Source organism: Cherax quadricarinatus, chromosome 28 (genome assembly GCF_038502225.1).
Source record: "Cherax quadricarinatus isolate ZL_2023a chromosome 28, ASM3850222v1, whole genome shotgun sequence".
Lineage (NCBI taxonomy): Eukaryota > Metazoa > Arthropoda > Malacostraca > Decapoda > Parastacidae > Cherax > Cherax quadricarinatus.
The window spans coordinates 22768420-22788614 of NC_091319.1; the positions used below are offsets into that span (position 1 = coordinate 22768420).

Genomic DNA, 20195 nt, shown 5'->3' on the forward strand with positions numbered 1-20195 from the left:
GTCAAAATGACATGTATACAAGTTGTATATCGCACAATCCAGCTCGCGAACACCTGTATACATGAAAAGGTGTATACCTACACACGTGCGTTGACTTATTTAAATTCAAGTCAATACACAATAGTCCAGTAACTCGCAGGTACCTATTTGCTACTAGGTGTATATAGGCTGCAGGTGTGTAAGGTGCGTGGTATACGCCGAGTACCTTATTACATTCGACGTGTATCACACGTAACCACAGTCCTGCATACCATCATCAACCAGCTCAAAACACCGTAGCTTGTTGTTTGTGTGAATGAGGGGCCCATTCTCATACAGGGTAACTACCAGTTGTGCTAGAGGTCTGCCAGTCAGGGTGATGAGGGGGGCCCAGGGTAGGTTACCATGTAATTAGGAAAGCCCTGGAGCTTCAGTTCCTTACAAGGTTCTAGCTGGTTAACACCATACGAGAGTTCTGTCCTCTGTATGGGTGTATAAGCTATAGCTTGTGAGAATGCTCATACTCTCCCTCTCTTTCGTTACACCCACTCATATTATGGGATTAGTTAAGTTTGTTGTAAATAATGTACATATTTTTAAATAAGTCTCTTAGTTCTGGGTATATATGGGTACTCAATAACATCTGATGTATACTTGACTCCTTAAATTCTTGACTGATCTGTTAACAGACAGGTACAAGTGACCTTTTAACAGTACTTGTGTTGGCAATGAGGGAATTTACCTATACATTACCCGGGAAATAGAACCTGAGCATTTTGGACTGCGAGCCTAGCTTTCTATCACTGTACAAGTCATGATATATAATAATAATTATTACTTATACAAGTACATAATACAACTTATACAAGGTCACCATTTAGGTGTTCTGTGAAGACAAAGCACTGAACACAGTCCTTGATTAAACCACAAGACCTGTTTTAATATTAGCGAGAACCCGAACTGTAGGAATGAGGTGGAAGCAAACAGACGCCATCACTAGTCATAACCAACCAACAGCCTGACTACTCAGTGATCCCCGGGGCGTGACGAGCGGACGGTGGATCAAGCCTCGACCACTGCGTACGCTGACTGAGCCACGCGGGTCTAGCGCTTCATGAAACACAATATTGTAGTGTCAACACTGGAGGGTACGCTGGCCATCCAACACACCATTCTTCACCATGGTAACCATGACCAAGACACCATCCTTCACCATGGTAACCATGACCATTCAACACACCATCCTTCACCATGGTAACCATGGCCAACCAAGACACCATTCTTCACCATGGTAACCATGACCATCCAAAACACCTTCCTTCACCATGGTAACCATGACCATCCAAAACATCTTCCTTCACCATGACCATCCAAAACACCATTCTTCACCAGGGTAACCATGACCATCCAAAACACCTTCCTTCACCATGGTAACCATGACCATCCAAAACATCTTCCTTCACCATGGTAACCATGACCATCCAAAACCCCTTCCTTCACCATGGTCACCATGACCATCCAAAACACCTTCCTTCACCATGGTCACCATGACCATCCAAAACACCTTCCTTCACCATGGTAACCATGACCATCCAAAACACCTTCCTTCACCATGGTAACCATGACCATCCAAAACATCTTCCTTCACCATGGTCACTATGACCATCCAAAACACCTTCCTTCACCATGGTAACCATGACCATCCAAAACACCTTCCTTCACCATGGTAACCATGACCATCCAAAACACCTTCCTTCACCATGGTAACCATGACCATCCAAAACACCTTCCTTCACCATGGTAACCATGACCATCCAAAACACCTTCCTTCACCATTGTAACCATGACCATCCAAAACACCTTCCTTCACCATGGTAACCATGACCATCCAAAACACCTTCCTTCACCATGGTAACCATGACCATCCAAAACACCTTCCTTCACCATGGTAACCATGACCATCCAAAACACCTTCCTTCACCATGGTAACCATGACCATCCAAAACACCTTCCTTCACCAGGGTAACCATGACCATCCAAAACACCTTCCTTCACCATGGTAACCATGACCATCCAAAACACCTTCCTTCACCAGGGTAACCATGACCATCCAAAACATCTTCCTTCACCATGGTAACCATGACCAAGACACCATCCTTAACCATGGTAACCATGACCATCCAAAACACCTTCCTTCACCATGGCAACCATGACCATCCAAAACACCTTCCTTCACCATGGTAACCATGACCATCCAAAACACCTTCCTTCACCATGGTAACCATGACCATCCAAAACACCTTCCTTCACCATGGTAACCATGACCATCCAAAACACCTTCCTTCACCATGGTAACCATGACCATCCAAAACACCTTCCTTCACCATGGTAACCATGACCATCCAAAACACCTTCCTTCACCATGGTAACCATGACCATCCAAAACACCTTCCTTCACCATGATAACCATGACCATCCAAAACACCTTCCTTCACCATGATAACCATGACCATCCAAAACACCTTCCTTCACCATGGTAACCATGACCATCCAAAACACCTTCCTTCACCATGGTAACCATGACCAAGACACCATCCTTCACCATGGTAACCACGACCAAGACACCATTCTTCATCATGGTAACCATGACCATCCAAAACACCTTCCTTCACCATGGTAACCATGACCATCCAAAACACCTTCCTTCACCATGGTCACCATGACCATCCAAAACACCTTCCTTCACCAGGGTAACCATGACCATCCAAAACATCTTCCTTCACCATGGTCACCATGACCATCCAAAACACCATTCTTCACCAGGGTAACCATGACCATCCAAGACACCATCCTTCACCATGGTAACCATGACCAAGACACCATCCTTAACCATGGTAACCATGACCATCCAAAACACCTTCCTTCACCATGGTAACCATGACCCTCCAAGACACCATCCTTCACCATGGTAACCATGACCAAGACACTATTCTTCACCATGGTAACCATGACCATCCAAAACACCTTCCTTCACCATGGTAACCATCACCATCCAAACACCATTCTTCACCATGGTAACCATGACCATCCAAAACACCTTCCTTCACCATGGTAACCATCACCATCCAAACACCATTCTTCACCAAGGTAACCATGACCATCCAAGACACCATTCTAGTAACTACTTCTAGATGGACGTCAAAGTATACTCTAGTGACTACTTCTAGAAGCACGCAAAGTATATTCTAGTAACTACTACTAGATGGACGTCAAAGTTAGCATACTCACGGAAGTTTTTAAGGTGGGTTGCGAGGAGGGTGAGGTCGCTGGGGTGGGCCAGGTGGGCACCCATAGTGTCACAGGCAGTGCCAGCATCGTGCCAGGCCAGCTTGACAGTCTGACTCAGGTAGAAACACTCCTCACCCACCACTGTGAATGGTTCACTACACCAGCTGTCTGTGGAGGTAGTGTGTCTTAATGAGGAAGTACCTCAGTCAGGGAGTGTCTCTGTGAGGGAGAGTCTCGGTGAGAAAGTACCTCAGTGAGGGAGAGTCTCGGTGAGAGAGTACCTCAGTGAGGGAGAGTCTTGGTGAGAAAGTACCTCAGTGAGGGAGAGTCTCGGTGAGAGAGTACCTCAGTGAGGGAGAGTCTCGGTGAGAAAGTACCTCAGTGAGGGAGAGTCTCAATGAGAGAGTACCTCAGTGAGGGAAAGTCTTAGTGAGAAAGTACCTCAGTGAGGAATTACGATCCTTCAGTATGGTCTGTTAAAAAAAAATAATCGAACTCTTTTGGGCGGGTTTAAATAGCACACAAAAATACAGATTATTTACATCAGTGATCCAGGAAATGTAAGATCACTGCGCGATACCAGGAAGGTATCCCCGAATCCCGTAAGCCTAGCCCCCTCTACCTCAGGTCCCGCTAGTGCTCAGAGTGACTGTGAGAGTTTTAGAGTTGGTTGTTCTGTTTGTATCGCGGAAATCAATAGGCTGATCTTACTTCATGTTATTATCTTATTATTTATTTATTTATTTATTTATAAATTTTAGCATACATACAGAGGTACAAAAAAATACAAGTAAGAGCAGCATGCCAAAGCCACTTATATGCATAGCATTACGGGCTGGCTTAAAATTAACTTAAGATTAACTAAGCAATGATGAAATCAGTGATAAGACATTATTGTAAACAGATAACTATAAAATACAAATGAGTATTACAAAGACAGGTCATGTGGTTGCATGCATTGCTGTACATTCAGGTAGTGTATTTAAAAAAAAAATAACAAAGTTAGGTTTAACATTTGTGTGATATAATTGTGAGTAACATTTAGGATATACAATTTATATGGTTCAGTTATTCAGTATTTATTTGGTTTTTAGTGAGTAAGTGAACTTTGAGAAGAGACTTGAATTTATAAACAGGTAGTGTTTCTTTTATATTTACAGGTAATGAATTCCAGATTTTAGGGCCTTTTATGTGCATTGAGTTTTTGCATAGCGTGAGATGGACACGAGGAACATCAAAGAGTGATCTGTGCCTTGTATTATGGTCATGTGTTCTGTTGAGGTTGGCAAGGAGATCTTTGAGGGGAGGGTTAATATCAGAGTTAAGTGTTCTATGTATGTAATAGGTGCAATAATAAGTATGGATGTTTTGTATGGTGAGTAGGTTGAGTGTTTTGAATATTGGTGGAGTGTGCTGCCTGTAGTGAGAATTTGTTATCATTCTAACTGCAGCCTTTTGTTGGGTAATTAGTGGTCTGAGATGGTTAGTTGTTGTTGAGCCCCATGCACAAATTCCATAGGTGAGATAGGGGTAAATAAGAGAGTGATAAAGGGCCAGGAGGGCTGACTGTGGAACATAGTACCGTATCTTCGATAGTATGCCTACAGTCTTGGAAATTTTCTTAGAAATTTGTTGTATATGTGTATGAAATTTGAGTCTATTATCGAGGTGGATTCCTAAGAATTTTCCCTCTGTTAGCTTTGTGATAGGTGATCCGTTTATCGTTATGTTAAGAGGGACATCTGTAGCTCTGCTACCAAACTGAATGAAGTAGGTTTTGTCAATGTTTAGTGTAAGTTTGTTAGTCCTCATCCAGGTAGATATTTTCTGTAATTCGGTATTTACAGTATTGGCTAGCGTGACTGGGCTCGGGTGAGAGAAGACGTATGTGGTGTCATCTGCAAAAAGTGTGGGTTTGAGTAATTGCGAAGCATTTGGTAGGTCATTTATGTATAGGAGAAAGAGAAGAGGGCCAAGGACACTTCCCTGTGGGACACCAACTGTAATTGGTTGCGCAGAAGAGTTTGCCCCATTTGCGTACACATAATGGCTTCTGTTGCTGAGGTAAGACTTGAGGTAGTTGAGGGAGTGCCCTCTTATACCATAGTGTGACAATTTTACGTGCAGCAAGTCATGGTCAACTGTATCGAAAGCTTTACGTAAGTCAATGAAGATCCCCAGTGGGACTTCTTTTTTCTCTATTGCAGTTTATACATGTTCAAGCATGTGTATAATAGCATCATTAGTATTTTTATTAGGCCTGAATCCAAATTGGCAGGGGTTGAGAATGTTATGGGAGATGAGGTAGGAGTAGATTCGTTTATGAATTAATTTTTCGAAGATTTTTGAGAGAGGGTGTAAATTGGATATTGGCCTATAGTTATTCAACTCTGTTTGGTCTCCTCCTTTATGGATCGGGGTGACCCTTGCTATTTTGAGAACTATAGGGAAGGTGGAGGATTCAATGGATTTGTTAAAGAGTGTTGCAATGATTGGTGATAGTACTTGTGACGCTTTTTTGTATATAAAGGGTGGTAAGGTATTTAAATCTCCTGCCTTGTTTTTCAGTGCGTTGATAATAAGGGAGACTTCATATGGGTTAGTCGGAGCTAGGAACAGTGTGTTCGGGTAGTTGCCAGTGAGGTAGTCATTTGGTGGGGTATCTGAGCTTGGGATATTATTGGCAAGGTTTTGACCTATAGTGGAGAAGAAATCATTGAGTCTGTTTGCTGTTTCTGTTGGTGGGAGTTGGGGTTCATCTGATTTTGCTATTTTTATTTCGCTATGTCGTGATACCTTTTTTGTTCCCAGAATTTCTGATAGGGTCTTCCAGGTCTTTTTTATATCACCTCGTAAGTTGGATAATCTGTTCTCATAATACAATTTTTTTGCCCTTCTTATCAGGCTGGTTAGGATTGACGAGTAACGTTTTGTTTGGTCTCTGGTTATGTGACCCATTCTGTACTGTTTTTCATATCGGTGTTTTGTATTTATGGATTTGAGAATGCTGGGTGTTAGCCAGGGACTGTTCAGTCTCTTAGCTGTCATCTGTTTATTTTTTTTAGGGCAGTGCTTGTTATAAAGGTATTGGGTCTTTTTTAGAAAATTATTAAAACATTCGTCAATATCTGTATAGATTTCTAGCTCAGTGTGCCAGTCAATGTTTGTTACTGCTGTTGTGAAGTTATTAATGGCTGCCTCATTGTGAAGTCTGAAGGTGACTTTAGTAGTGTCTTGGGGTATTTTACCAAGAGTTGTTATGAGGAAAGTAGGGTAGTGGTCTGTGGTATTATCTGTAATTATGCCTGATTTTAAAGGGGATATGGTGTTGGTCCAGATGTGGTCAAGTAGGGAAACACTAGTCTCTGTAACTCTTGTAGGTTTTGTTACTGTTGGTAGCAACATGCAGTTACTCATTGTGTTTGTGAATTCAGTAACGTGTGGGTCCTGGTCTTGCAGGAGATTTATATTGAAGTCACCTGAGAGTAGTAAGTGATCTTTGTTCATGCGTGCATCAGTTATCATACTTCCTAGGTTTTGACTAAATTGGCTAATGTTTGATTGTGGAATTCTGTAGATGTTTATCACTGTGAGAGGTTTTTGTAGGTATTTGGATTTGAATTTAGCTATTATATATTCCCCATGTTCATCCCTTGTGCAAGTATTAGTGATACATTCTAGTTGGTCTGAGTAGTATATAGCAGTGCCACCCCCTTGTTGGTCTGGCCTACAGTTGTGTATGGCTGTGTAACCAGGAATGGCATAGACATCTGTAGTATCAGGCTTTAGCCAGGTTTCAGTTAGTGTAATGATGGACATATTGGCATGCAAGGAATTTAGTAATGCTAGGAGGTCATCATAATGCTTGCTTAAAGATCTGATATTGTAGTTAAAGACAGTTATGTTGTTGTTAGCTCTGAGAAGTGCCTTTGATTGTTCTGCTGTGTAGTAATTACAGTAACTGTTTGAATCATTTAAGTCATTAAATAAGAGGTTGGTATCAGGATCAATGCTTGTAATCATAAGATTTGTAGTGAATCTACAGTTAGAATTAAGTAAAAAATAAAGTAAATATTCTAAAGCTAAAAAAAAAATAGCACTTGAATTATTTAACAAATGTAAAAAATAATGAGCTAAGGTAGTTTTTTAAAGCTAAAATAAAGGAGACAATATAAAAGGGACTAAAATAATTTGTGGTGAACAAATAAAGTGATGATCAAATAATGGAGCTTGGGAATATGATAGTAGGTAGTACTTTAAAGGTAATTCTTTAAAGTTAGAATTATAATATAAGATTATAATATAAAAGGGACTAATATAAGTTGTGGTGAACAATAAAGTGGTAATCAAATAAATGAGCTTTGGAGTATAATGGCAAAATAGTGAACTTATTAACTTTAGCACCTGAGAATAGCACCTTGATTAGTTTAACAATTGCGAATATATGATCTAAGGTAGTTATATAAAGCTAAAATAAAGGACAAAAAATATATAAGGGACTACAATTAAGTAATGGTAAACAAGTTAAATGGACAGATAGTCACTATGAAATAATATTGGTTTAGGAGTAAGATCTGATTTGTAATATTAAATAAGTTGAGCAGTTTATTGCACAATAAAAAGTAAAATAAAAAATGAGGTAGTTGGTACTAGCTAACAAAAGATAGTTTTGGTACTTGCAAAAAAGTAATTGGAATATACACTAATTGCAAACACAATAAAAAGTGACTAAAAAAAACAAGTAGTGGTAAACAAAATTAAATGTACAGGTAAGAACAATGAATAATGGTAATGTCTTGGTTATAATATGATAGTAAGATGGTAGACAGGTACAAAGGATAATATAAAGGTTGGAGTTGAATATACAAACTTGAAAATTTGGCAACAAAATGTTATGGGAAGTATAAAATAATGTTTAATGTACAAAAGTAAGATTGACTGGTAGTAAATATGGTGTTTAATAAAATTTTAGTAAGTAATAATGATTACAAAAAAAGTGAAAAAGTAATGTTTATTTCATTCAATATTGCACTGGTAGTTATACTAGAGGTTATATGGCAGTACAAGGTAATTAAGAGTACTCTAAGATAGTAAATGTGGTATAAAACAGGTAAAGGTAATTAGACAAGTAATGGTTATTAAATGTCAAAAATGTTAAGAGTAAATTGAAATTATAGTAAGAATGATAATTATTAATTTTAGTAGGTAATATCAATTGATAGTATTTAAAAAAATATGAGGTAGTAATATGGACAGAGAAAGTATCAATTCAGCTAATGTTTAAGCAAACAATAGTAAACAAGAAAATTACATAAGGTGACTTATGCTTACTAGTAAAATCACAAAATGAGGTAGTTGATTATTTAATTACTAAGAGATTGTACAATGAAATTTGAACAATAATGGAGCAAAACATACACTACACTACGTAGGTTTTTAAGTTGGACATTGTTTAGTTATTCTCTGTAAGATTAGTATTCCTGAGAAATCGTGATAGATCATTCTCGTTCGTGATTGTGTACAGTTGACCTACATTTGTTTTCCTAACAAGAATTTTCCCATCCCGTGTGAAGCATTGGTGTATTGTGTCGTTATTCTCCCGCTTAAGTTTTCTGACTCTATACAGGAGGTTCTGACGTTTTTTGATAAGACACTCGTTTATGTATACCTCTTTCTTTATTTTAATAGATGCAATAATTAAGTCTTTTTTCCTGTCATGTGAGTGGAATCTAAGCATAACACTTTTTCTACCATGGGATCCTAGTAACCTGTTAATAAGTTAAAATCCTATTATCCTATAATAATTGAATAATATCCTATTATAACAGAATAATAACTTGTATATCACTGTGAAAATATTATAAATATTTGAAATTTAGCTTAATATTTACTATTTGCTGATGGTTGAAGAGAAAAAATAATATCTGCTAAACTGGTTAAGGGAATTGTGTATAAATGTTACTGGTATTGTTTTGAAATATTTTAACGAGATTATGAATTTTTCAGCTTGATGCCATAGTTTTTTTTAGCGGCCCCAGAATATTAATTAATATAATTAGCAAATGAAAGTTTATAAAACACACTAAATAGTGAACTTTTCTTTAAGACACACTACTGTTGAAAGTTTGATGCCGATAAGAAGAGACATTCCCTACTTATTGCATATATCCCCATGGTTTCAAGTTTTCTATGATAATATCTATACATACATCGAAAAAGGCATTATTCAGTTATTAAATGGAAATGAATATAACAATTTATTCAATAAAATTGGCTAAATGGGACTTAAGGAGCAAAATAAGATCACAAACTTTGTTAAACAAAACACACAAAAGAAAACCACTAACCTGCAGTGCATTTTGATCAAACTAATCCTAATCCTCTATCCCTTCCTTCCCTCCACCCCAGATTTATATGTCCTAGTCATCCTATTTTTCTCCATTCTCTCTAAACGTCCAAACCACCTCAACAATCTTCAGACTTCCAGTTACAAAAGTTTGAAACCAACCAGAAGAGACATTCTCCGTTATCAACTAACTCCAACAATACCAAGTATACTTTATCATTGCTAATATAGTGGCAAATCTGGACCTACACAACTTAAATTTGACTTCATCCTTATCGTAAGATGCATCAGTCACTGAGGTTGTTCACAGACACAGTATAGATATATCGTGCAAAAATATCATATTTTAAAACTTAAATGGGCAAACTGGCAGCTACACACACCAACAGCAGTAACAGGTTAGGTTAGGAAGGTCTGTCAGACAACACGACAAGTGTTTCTTCACGCGGGTCTTAGTCATATGATGACCCATAGCTGGGGATTTTGGTCATGTGACCGAGTCCTTCCGCTGGCTTACCAGTCCACCCCTTTAAAAATTATGGTTATAATTACAACCATTAAGTGTGATAAATATGTAAGCAATAGCAGCATTCTTCAAAGTAGAACACACCAGTGGCAATAGTTTGAAGCCGACCAGTTGAGGCTTTCTCAAGTTATCACAAAGAAAGAATACTGAAAGAGGTATATAACACTGAGCAGAGGGCATGAACCTTCCCCTAGCTACAACACCAGAGGTGAAAATTTAAAGCCGATCTGATGAAGCATTTTGAAGTAATTCAAAAACTTACGAAGAAAAAAATTTTGATAACCACTATAAGGCATTTTGGTGGTAACTAAATTAAAAAGACAATGTAATAACTTTGCTAGACTATCTGATGTCTTCAAGAACCAAACATGTGAAGCATATCCTAGCACAAGATATATTAATAATACTAATAATAATAATAATAATAATAACAACAATATGTTTATTAAAATTACACCAAAACTTTTACGTGTTGTAGCTCATGCTAATATTTGTATATTGCTAATATTTATAGTTACCAAATATTAATTATATCTAAGGGGAGTGAGTACAGCACTCAGTAGCAAAACTACGGAGTTGCTGACTTCAGCTACACACACACACACACACACACACACACACACACACACACACACACACACACACACACACACACACACACACACACACACACACACACAGCCACATGGTGATTGGAATCTTCAGCTCTACATCTTTCTTACTCTCTGTTGCGGCGTTACCTTCTGTCTTGCCTCAGAGAATTTCCCCTCCTATCTGTTGCTGTCTTGCAACATTGCATAACTCCTGACGACGTACCAGAGCGCGGAAGATCTAGAGCTAAAGATTTCCATCCTCATGTAGTTTGTCCTGCATTGTTAAGATCATTTGTTTATGACTGTATTGCATGTTCGTTAGTTACCATTTTGTCTTAGGCACTTGTCGAGTGGACACTTGGCCTGTTATGTGCATTGTTATTTATTAATGTTGTTAGATATATTGTCATCCAATTTCTCTTCCCTCTCCCTCTTCTTCCTCTCTCTCTCAGTTATAATGATGATGGAGATATTTTTATAAAAATTCCATTTCTACCGTGGTCAAAAAACTAGTGAACCAAACCAAGGTACGGGTGGGGATTGAGCTCGCGGCAAGTAAGTCGTAAAACTCCAGGCCAACGCGTAAGCATCATAGATTCATCCAATTAGGTATATTTATACACAATAGGGAGGTTAGCATGGGTCCCATATGACCTATGCTAACCTCCCTATGATGTATAAATGTACCTAGTTGGATGAATCTATGATGCTTACGCGCTGGCCTGGAGTTTTACGACTCGCCGAGAGTAAAGAATCACAGAGGCGTCAGAAGCCAGACACAGGTATGGTAGGATTGTGGACAGTGGAGTCAGAGTGCACATGCTGTGGATTCCATCTCACATTGGTCTTCAGATGCATGATAGAACTGATAAATTGGTTAAGCTGTATGCTTTCAAAGAGGGAGTAGATTACAATCTTGGGTTGTCAGTTAGCAGTTTGAGAACAATAACACGAAAAGAACTTCAAATGAACTTTATTGACTTAAGACTTAGGGAGATTGACACAAGTCAGTCCATCTATCATCATTCCATCATGCAGGAGGAGCCACATGTCTATGGTGCATCCAACAAAATAAGCAGACACTTGGATGTGACTACTGCCCGGCTCCGGCTGGGTTGCAAGTATCTTTGGCAGGTTAAATCACCACCAGATGTAGACCAAACGAAATGTAAACTTTGCCAGATGGACTATTGTCACACCCTGCGTCGTTATGTACTGGAGTGTGATCAAATTAATGAATTTAGAAACAACTCACTCAGAAATGTTCAAGAAATGACAAAGTATTTTATCCACAGTGGTATATTACAGACCATTCTGGAGAAATACCCTGACTTTGCTAGCTGTAAATAATGCATTACCACATGTGTGCATGTGTGTACTCACCTAGTTGAGGTTGCGGGGGTCGAGTCCGAGCTCCTGGCCCCGCCTCTTCACTGATCGCTACTAGGTCACTTTCCCTGAGCCGTGAGCTTTATCATACCTCTGCTTAAAGCTATGTATGGATCCTGCCTCCACTACATCGCTTCCCAAACTATTCCACTTACTGACTACTCTGTGGCTGAAGAAATACTTCCTAACATCCCTGTGATTCATCTGTGTCTTCAGCTTCCAACTGTGTCCCCTTGTTACTGTGTCCAATCTCTGGAACATCCTGTCTTTGTCCACCTTGTCAATTCCTCTCAGTATTTTGTATGTCGTTATCATGTCCCCCTTATCTCTCCTGTCCTCCAGTGTCGTCAGGTTGATTTCCCTTAACCTCTCCTCGTAGGACATACCTCTTAGCTCTGGGACTAGTCTTGTTGCAAACCTTTGCACTTTCTCTAGTTTCTTCACGTGCTTGGCTAGGTGTGGGTTCCAAACTGGTGCCGCATACTCCAATATGGGCCTAACGTACACGGTGTACAGGGTCCTGAATGATTCCTTATTAAGATGTCGGAATGCTGTTCTGAGGTTTGCTAGGCGCCCATATGCTGCAGCAGTTATTTGGTTGATGTGCGCTTCAGGAGATGTGCCTGGTGTTATACTCACCCCAAGATCTTTTTCCTTGAGTGAGGTTTGTAGTCTCTGGCCCCCTAGACTGTGTGTGTGTGTGTGTGTGTGTGTGTGTGTGTGTGTGTGTGTGTGTGTGTGTGTGTGTGTGTGTGTGTGTGTGTGTGAGGGTGTGTGTGTGTGTGTGTGTGTGTGTGTGTGTGTGTGTGTGTGTGTGTGTGTGTGTGTGTGTGTGTGTGTGTGTGTGTGTGTGTGGGTGTGTGTGCGTATGTGGGTGTGTGTGTGTGGGTGTGTGTGAGAGTGTGTGTGTGGGTGTGTGTGAGGGTGTGTGTGTGTGGGTGTTGGTGTGTGTGTGTGTGGGTGTGTGTGTGTGGGTGTGCATCCTTGTGTGTATGCATATGTTTGTACGCTCGTGTGCACATGTCCGTGCGTGCGCCCTCGTGTGTGTATGTGCGCGCGCGCGCCAGTGTGGGTGTATGATCCACTTAATATTTGTATTTATAACTCATTACAATTGTGACCAAGTGTGGACGTATCAGTGGCTCATTACTTTGTAATTTGTTCATGACTGTAACCATGTATAGGAGTGAAGCTGATTCATTACCTCTGTAACTTGCCATGATTGTGACCAGATCTACCTGGAGTTCATTACCTTTGTAACTAGTTCAGCTATCATAACTTTGGGGTCCAGTAACTGGACCCATTATGTACCTTTGTAATCTTTTGACTACCGCCCACAGGATGGGTATGGGGTGCATAATAAAGATATTAAACTAAAGTGTGTGTGTGTGTGTGTGTGTGTGTGTGTGTGTGTGTGTGTGTGTGTGTGTGTGTGTGTGTGTGTGTGTGTGTGTGTGTGTGTGTGTGTGTGTGTCTCAACAATCAATATTTGCACCAATAACTCACTACAGTTGTGACCGGGTGTGGAAGTGTGAATTGCTCATTACTCTATAATTTGTTCATGATTGTAGCCATGTATAAACGTAAGTAACCATTCTTACAGGATTCATTACCTTTGTAACTTGTGAGCTCATTACCTTTGTACCTAGTTCAGCTATCAAAACTTTGGGGGCCCAGTCCCTGGACCCATTACGTACCTCTGTAATCTGTAAATACCTTTGTAACTTGTCATGATTGTGACCAGACCTACCTGGAGTTCATTACCTTTGTAAATTGTGAGTTCATTACCTTTGTAAATTGTGAGTTCATTACCTTTGTAAATTGTGAGTTCATTACCTTTGTAAATTGTGAGTTCATTACCTCTGTAACTTGCTCAGCTATCAAAACTTTGGAGTCCAGTCCCTGGACCAATTATGTACCTCTGTAATCTTCTGACTACCGCCCACAGGATGGGTATGGGGTGCATAATAAACATATTAAACTAACTAAGGCGTCACCAGACACCACTCCTCGGTCCTCCAGAAGCAGTGTTACAACATCGAGTGCCCTGCATACCATCTAAAAGGGACCAGGAGGCACAGACCCCACAAGACAAACAATAGTAGCTACGACAACCCAACTCCAGGTGATTTTTTAGTGGCAGGAAACGAAAAAAGAAAATGGAAGGAAATAACAAAAATAGTCCACCACCTTGGAGCCTTGTTGGACTGGAGGCGCAGCCAGTGGCCACCCATGGCCCTCCAGAATTACAACTACTGATGTCAATAACAAAATCCCCCCAACAAACACAGAATACAACCTCGTTCATATTTGCTAATACACAGGGCCTTAAGCCATCCACCACCAACAAAATACCTTTTATCAGTGGACTTCTAGAGGAGTCTAATGCAATGTTTGCAGCCTTCACAGAGACTCACACAAAAGATCACTTTGACAGTGAAATATGGATAAGTGGTTACAATCTTTTTAGATGCGACAGAAAAAACAGGCAACAAGGGGGGGTTGGCCTGTATGTCAAAGAGTCCCTTATCTGCACGGAGTTGCTGAACACCACAAATGAGGTAGTTGAAGTTCTATCAATAAAGATCGAGAACCAAAACCTAGTCATTGTGGTTGTATACAAGCCACCAGATGCAACCTCACAACAGTTCAAGGAACAGCTACTGAAAATTGATTACTGTTTGGAAAACCTTCCAGCTCCATCCCCAAACATCTTACTGCTTGGTGATTTCAACCTAAGGCATACAAAATGGAAGAATGTAGCAAATAATGTTATAGCTGAAACAATCCCCGGAGGTAGCGCAGATGAAAGGTCACACACACATGAGCTACTAAGTCTCTGCGAAAAACACACCTTAAGCCAGCAGATAGTGGAGCCAACAAGACTAGAAAACACACTTGACCTTATCTTCACAAATAATGAGGACCTGATAAGAGACATAAGAATATCAAAAACAACTAATTCCGATCACAACCTAATCGAAGTCCAGACGTACATGCATAGGGGTCCTGATCAGCAGAATGCATGTACCTGTGAAGGTATCTTCACAAAATACAACTTCAACAACAAGAACATCAACTGGGACCAGGTAAACCATGTCCTAAACGAAAAATGTTGGGAACATGTCTTAAATGACATGGATCCAAACCAGTGCCTTGAAAGGATCAACTTCCTGGTAGCCGAAGCATGTTCTAGGCATATTCCCCTAAGAAAGAAGAGCAGGAGTAAACTGGAGAGAAAAAGACGCTCCCTCTACAGAAGACGACGAAGAGCCACTGAGCTCCTCAGGAGTGCTAGAACATCTGATACACGAAAGGAGGCGCTGACCAAGGAAGTGGAAACTATCGAACTTAAGCTAAATGACTCTTACAGGAACCAGGAGAGGCAGGAGGAGCTTAAAGCTATTAGTGAAATTGAAAGAAATTCAAAATATTTCTTTTCATATGCCAAAAATAAGGCAAATACCACATCTAGTATCGGGCCCTTACTCAGACAGGATGGGACTTACACAGATGACAACAAGGAAATGAGTGAAATATTGAAATCCCAGTACGACTCTGTGTTTAGTGAACCACTAATCGGTCTGAGGATCGACGACCCAAATGATTTCTTCATGAATGAGCCTCAAAACTCCATAAATGTATGCCAGATTTCCGACATTACCATAACTCCGATAGATTTCGAAAAAGCCATTGACAACATGCCTATGCACTCAGCCCCGGGCCCAGACTCGTGGAACTCTGTTTTCATTAAGAACTGCAAGAAACCCCTCTCGTGTGCCCTAAGTACACTATGGAGGAGGAGCTTGGACATGGGTGAAATTCCACAGTCACTTAAAACAACGGATATAGCCCCACTCCATAAAGGTCGCAGCAAAGCATTAGCTAAGAACTATAGACCAATAGTTCTGACGTCCCACATCATAAAAATCTTTGAAAGAGTGCTAAGAAGCAGGATTGCAAATCACCTGGATTCCCAAAATCTGCACAATCCAGGGCAACATGGGTTCAGGGCAGGTCGCTCCTGCCTCTAACAACTACTGGATCACTATGACATGGCCTTGGATGCACTGGAAGAAAATCAGAATGCAGATGTAATATACACAGACTTTGCAAAAGCATTTGACAAATGCGATCATGGAGTAATAGCCCATAAAATACGTGCTAAAGGAATAACTGGGAAAGTGGGGAGATGGATCTTCAACTTCCTAACAAATCGAACACAAAGAGTAGTGGTTAACAGAGTTAAATCGGAGGCTGCCATAGTGAAGAGCTCTGTTCCACAAGGCACAGTACTCGCCCCCATCTTATTCCTTATCCTCATATCAGACATAAACAGAGATATACACCACAGCACCGTATCATCCTTTGCGGATGATACTAGGATCTGCATAAGGCTGTCATCTGCTGAGGACGCGATTAATCTCCAAGAAGATATAAACAAAGTTTTCCAATGGGCAACGGTAAACAATATGATGTTCAATGAGGACAAATTCCAACTACTCCGTTATGGAAAACTGGAGGAGATAATAACTAGAACAGAATATACTACTGACTCCGGCCATACAATAGAGCGGAAAACTAATGTAAGGGACCTGGGAGTAGTAATGTCTGAGGATCTCACTTTCAGGGATCACAACAGTGCCACGATCGCACGTGCAAAGAAAATGAAAGGATGGATAATGAGAACTTTCAAAACGAGAGATGCCAAGCCCATGATGATCCTTTTCAAATCACTTGTTCTCTCTAGGCTGGAATACTGCTGTACATTAACATCTCCATTCAAAGCAGGTGAAATCGCAGATCTAGAGAGTGTACAGAGATCCTTTACTGCACGTATAAGTTCTGTCAAGCACCTTAACTACTGGGAATGCTTGGAAGCACTTGACTTGTACTCGTTGGAACGCAGGAGGGAGAGATATATCATAATCTACACTTGGAAAATCTTGGAAGGAATGGTCCCAAATCTGCACACAGAAATCACTCCCTACGAAAGTAAAAGACTGGGCAGGCGATGCAAAATGCCCCCAATAAAAAGTAGGCCTGGTCATGGACCGGGCCGCGGGGACGTTGATCCCCGGAATAACCTCCAGGTAACCTCCAGGTAACCATAGCCCTCACAGAAACCCATCTCTCAGGAATGATAACAAATGCCATCTTTCCAGCTGGACATCAGATCCTGAAGAAAGAGGGAACAGGGGGGGAGGGGGATGGTGGAGGAGTGAGAGTGCTCGTCAAAAACCAATGGGATTTTGAGGAGAGAGGGGACAGAGGAAAAGCAAAGGACTATATGATAGGAACACTTCAGACTGGATGTCTCATGGTGATCGTTGCAGTGATGTATTACCCACCACAGAATAGCAGGAGGCCAAGACAAGAATGTGATGAGAGTAATAGAGATGGTTGATACACTGGTTAAAGTGGCCAGAAGGGCCCATTTGGGCAAGGAAAAGCTACTGGTTGTGGGTGACTTCCATCACAAATCGACTGAGAAAACCTGGAGCCACATAGGGGCCCAGAAACGAGGCGGGCTAAGATGTTGGAGGTCATACTGGAAAACCTTATGCATCAATACGTTAGGAATACTACCAGAGAGAGGGGAGAGGATAAAGCAGCAAGACCGGACCTAGTATTCACCTTGAGCAGTGCAGATATTGAAGACATCACATATGAAAAGCCCTTCGGAGCTAATGACCACGTGGTTCTAAGCTTCGAATACATAGAGTTACAAGTGGAGAAGGAGGTAGGAAGAATGAAGCAAAACTATAAGAGAGAGGACTACACAGCCATGAGGAATTTCCTGCACGAGGTCCAGTGGGACAGAAAACTGACAGCAAAAACAATAAATGAGATGATGGAATATGTGACAACGATATGCATGGAAACGGAGAGGTTTGTACCCAAGGGCAACAGGTATAATGAGAAGGTCAGGACGAACCCTTGGTTCACCCAAAGGTGTAGAGAGGCTAAAACCAAGTGCGCTAGAGAATGGAAGAAGTATAGAAGGCAAAGGACCCAGAAGAACAAGGAGAGCAGTCGAAGAACAAGAAATGAATATGCACAGGTAAGGAGGGAGGCCGAACGACAATACAAAAATGACAGCAGCGAAAGCCAAATCTGACCCGAAGCTGTTGTATAGTCACATCAGGAAGAAAACAACAAAGACTAGGTAATCAGGCTGAAGAAGGGGAGTTTACAAGAAATGACCTTGAAGTTGTGAGGAGCTGAACATGAGATTCAAAGAAGTATTCACATTGGAGACAGAAAGGACTCCAGAAAGATGGAGAGGTGTGATACACCAACAAATGCTGGACACGATACGTACAACCATCGAGAAAGTGAAGAGGCTGCTAAGCGAATTAAATATCTCAAATGTGATGGGGACGGATAACATCTCTCCTTGGGTCCTGAGAGAGGGAGCAGGACTACTATCTGAGATATGCAAGACAGCAAATGTAGACCCAATTTTTAAAAAAAACAGGAGACACACGCAGCACTAAACTACAGACCAGTGTCACTAACACGTATTGTATATAAAGCCATGGAGAATTTTATCAGGAGAAGAGTGGTGCAGCACTGGGAAAGGAATGAGCTTATAAACGACAAGCAGCACAGATTCAGAGACAGGGAAATCTTGTGCCATAAACTTACTAGAGTTCTATGACAAAGTAACGGCAGTAAGACAAGAGAGAGGGGTGGGTAGACTGCATTTTCTTGGACCGTAAGAAGGCTTTTGACCAGTTCCACACAAGAGACTAGTGGAAAAGCTGGAGGACCAGACAGGTATAACAGGGAAGGCACTGGAATGGATCAGAGAATACCTGACGGGAAGGCAATAGCGAGTCATGGTACGTGATGAGGTGTCAGGGTGGGCGCCTGTGACGAGTGGGGTTCCACGGGTCAGTCCTAGGACCGGTGCTGTTCCTGGTATATGTGAATGACATAGACTCGGAAGTCTCCGTTTTGCAGACGATGTGAAGTTAATGAGGATAACTCAGTCGAAGGAGGATAAGGCAGGACTACAGAGGGATCTGGACAGACTGCAGGCCTGGTCCAGCAACTGGCTCCTGGAGTTCAACCCCACCAAGTGCAAAGTCATAAAGATAGGGGAAGGGCAAAGAAGGCCGCAGACAGTACAGTCTAGGGGGCCAAAGACTACAAACCTCACTCGAGGAAAAGGATCTTGGAGTGTGTATAATACCAAGCACATCTCTTGAGGCGCACATCAACCAAATAACTGCTGCAGCATATGGGCGACTAGCGAACCTAAGTATAACATACCGACAGTAAGGAGTCGTTCCGGACCCTGTACACCGTGTACATCAGGCCCATATTGGAGTATGTAGATCCAGTTTGGAACCCCTCACCTGGCCAAGCACGTCAGGAAACTAAAGAAAGAGCAAAGGTTTGCAACAAGACCAGTCCCGGAACTAAGGGGCATGTTCTACGAGGAGAGAACTCGACCTGACGACACTGTTAGACAGGAGGGACAGGGAGGACATGATAACGAGATATAAAATACTGAGAGGAATCGACACAGGGAACAGAGACAGGATGTTCCAGAGATGGGACATAGCAACAAGGGGTCACAATTGGAAGTTGAAGACTCATATGAGTCACAGGGATGTTAGGAAATACTTTTTCAGTCACAGAGTTGTCAGGAAGTGGAACAGTCTGGAAAGGGAGGTGGTGGAGGCCGGATCCATTCATAGCTTTAAGAAGAGATATGATAAAGCTTACGGAGCAGGGAGGGAGTGACCCAGTAGCGACCAGTGAAGAGGCGGGGCCAGGAGCTATGGATCGACCCCTGCAACCACAATTAGATGAGTAGAGACATGCATACACACACACATCCTCACTACCAGATTTCTCGGTATGGGTCACAGTTTTGGCCGCACTGTCGGGCTGTCTCTGAAATTTCCATCTCATTCATCAATTTCTTTATAACGCAAAGCTCTTGACGAAGTGCAGGCAATAGTGTGAAAGATCTTGAGCTGATTCATTTACTCACTGTGACTTGTTTTGCATAACTAGATGTGCCTGACATCTCTGGCTAAGATTTAACTATCATCAT

The 20195-nt window shown here is 41.2% G+C and overlaps 1 protein-coding gene across 2 annotated transcripts in view; it reads right to left on the reverse strand.

The window, feature by feature from the left end:
- Positions 1-20195, reverse strand: part of LOC128693349 (C-type lectin domain family 4 member F) — a 30728-nt gene that overhangs the window by 3940 nt on the left and 6593 nt on the right. Inside the window, exon 4 of one of the 2 annotated variants that reach the window (XM_053783040.2) lies at positions 3268-3435. The exons of the other annotated variant lie outside the window; for it this stretch is intronic. Coding sequence (XP_053639015.1) covers positions 3268-3435 — 168 coding nt within the window. The remainder of the gene's footprint in view (positions 1-3267; positions 3436-20195) is intronic. 2 annotated transcript variants of the gene reach the window in all.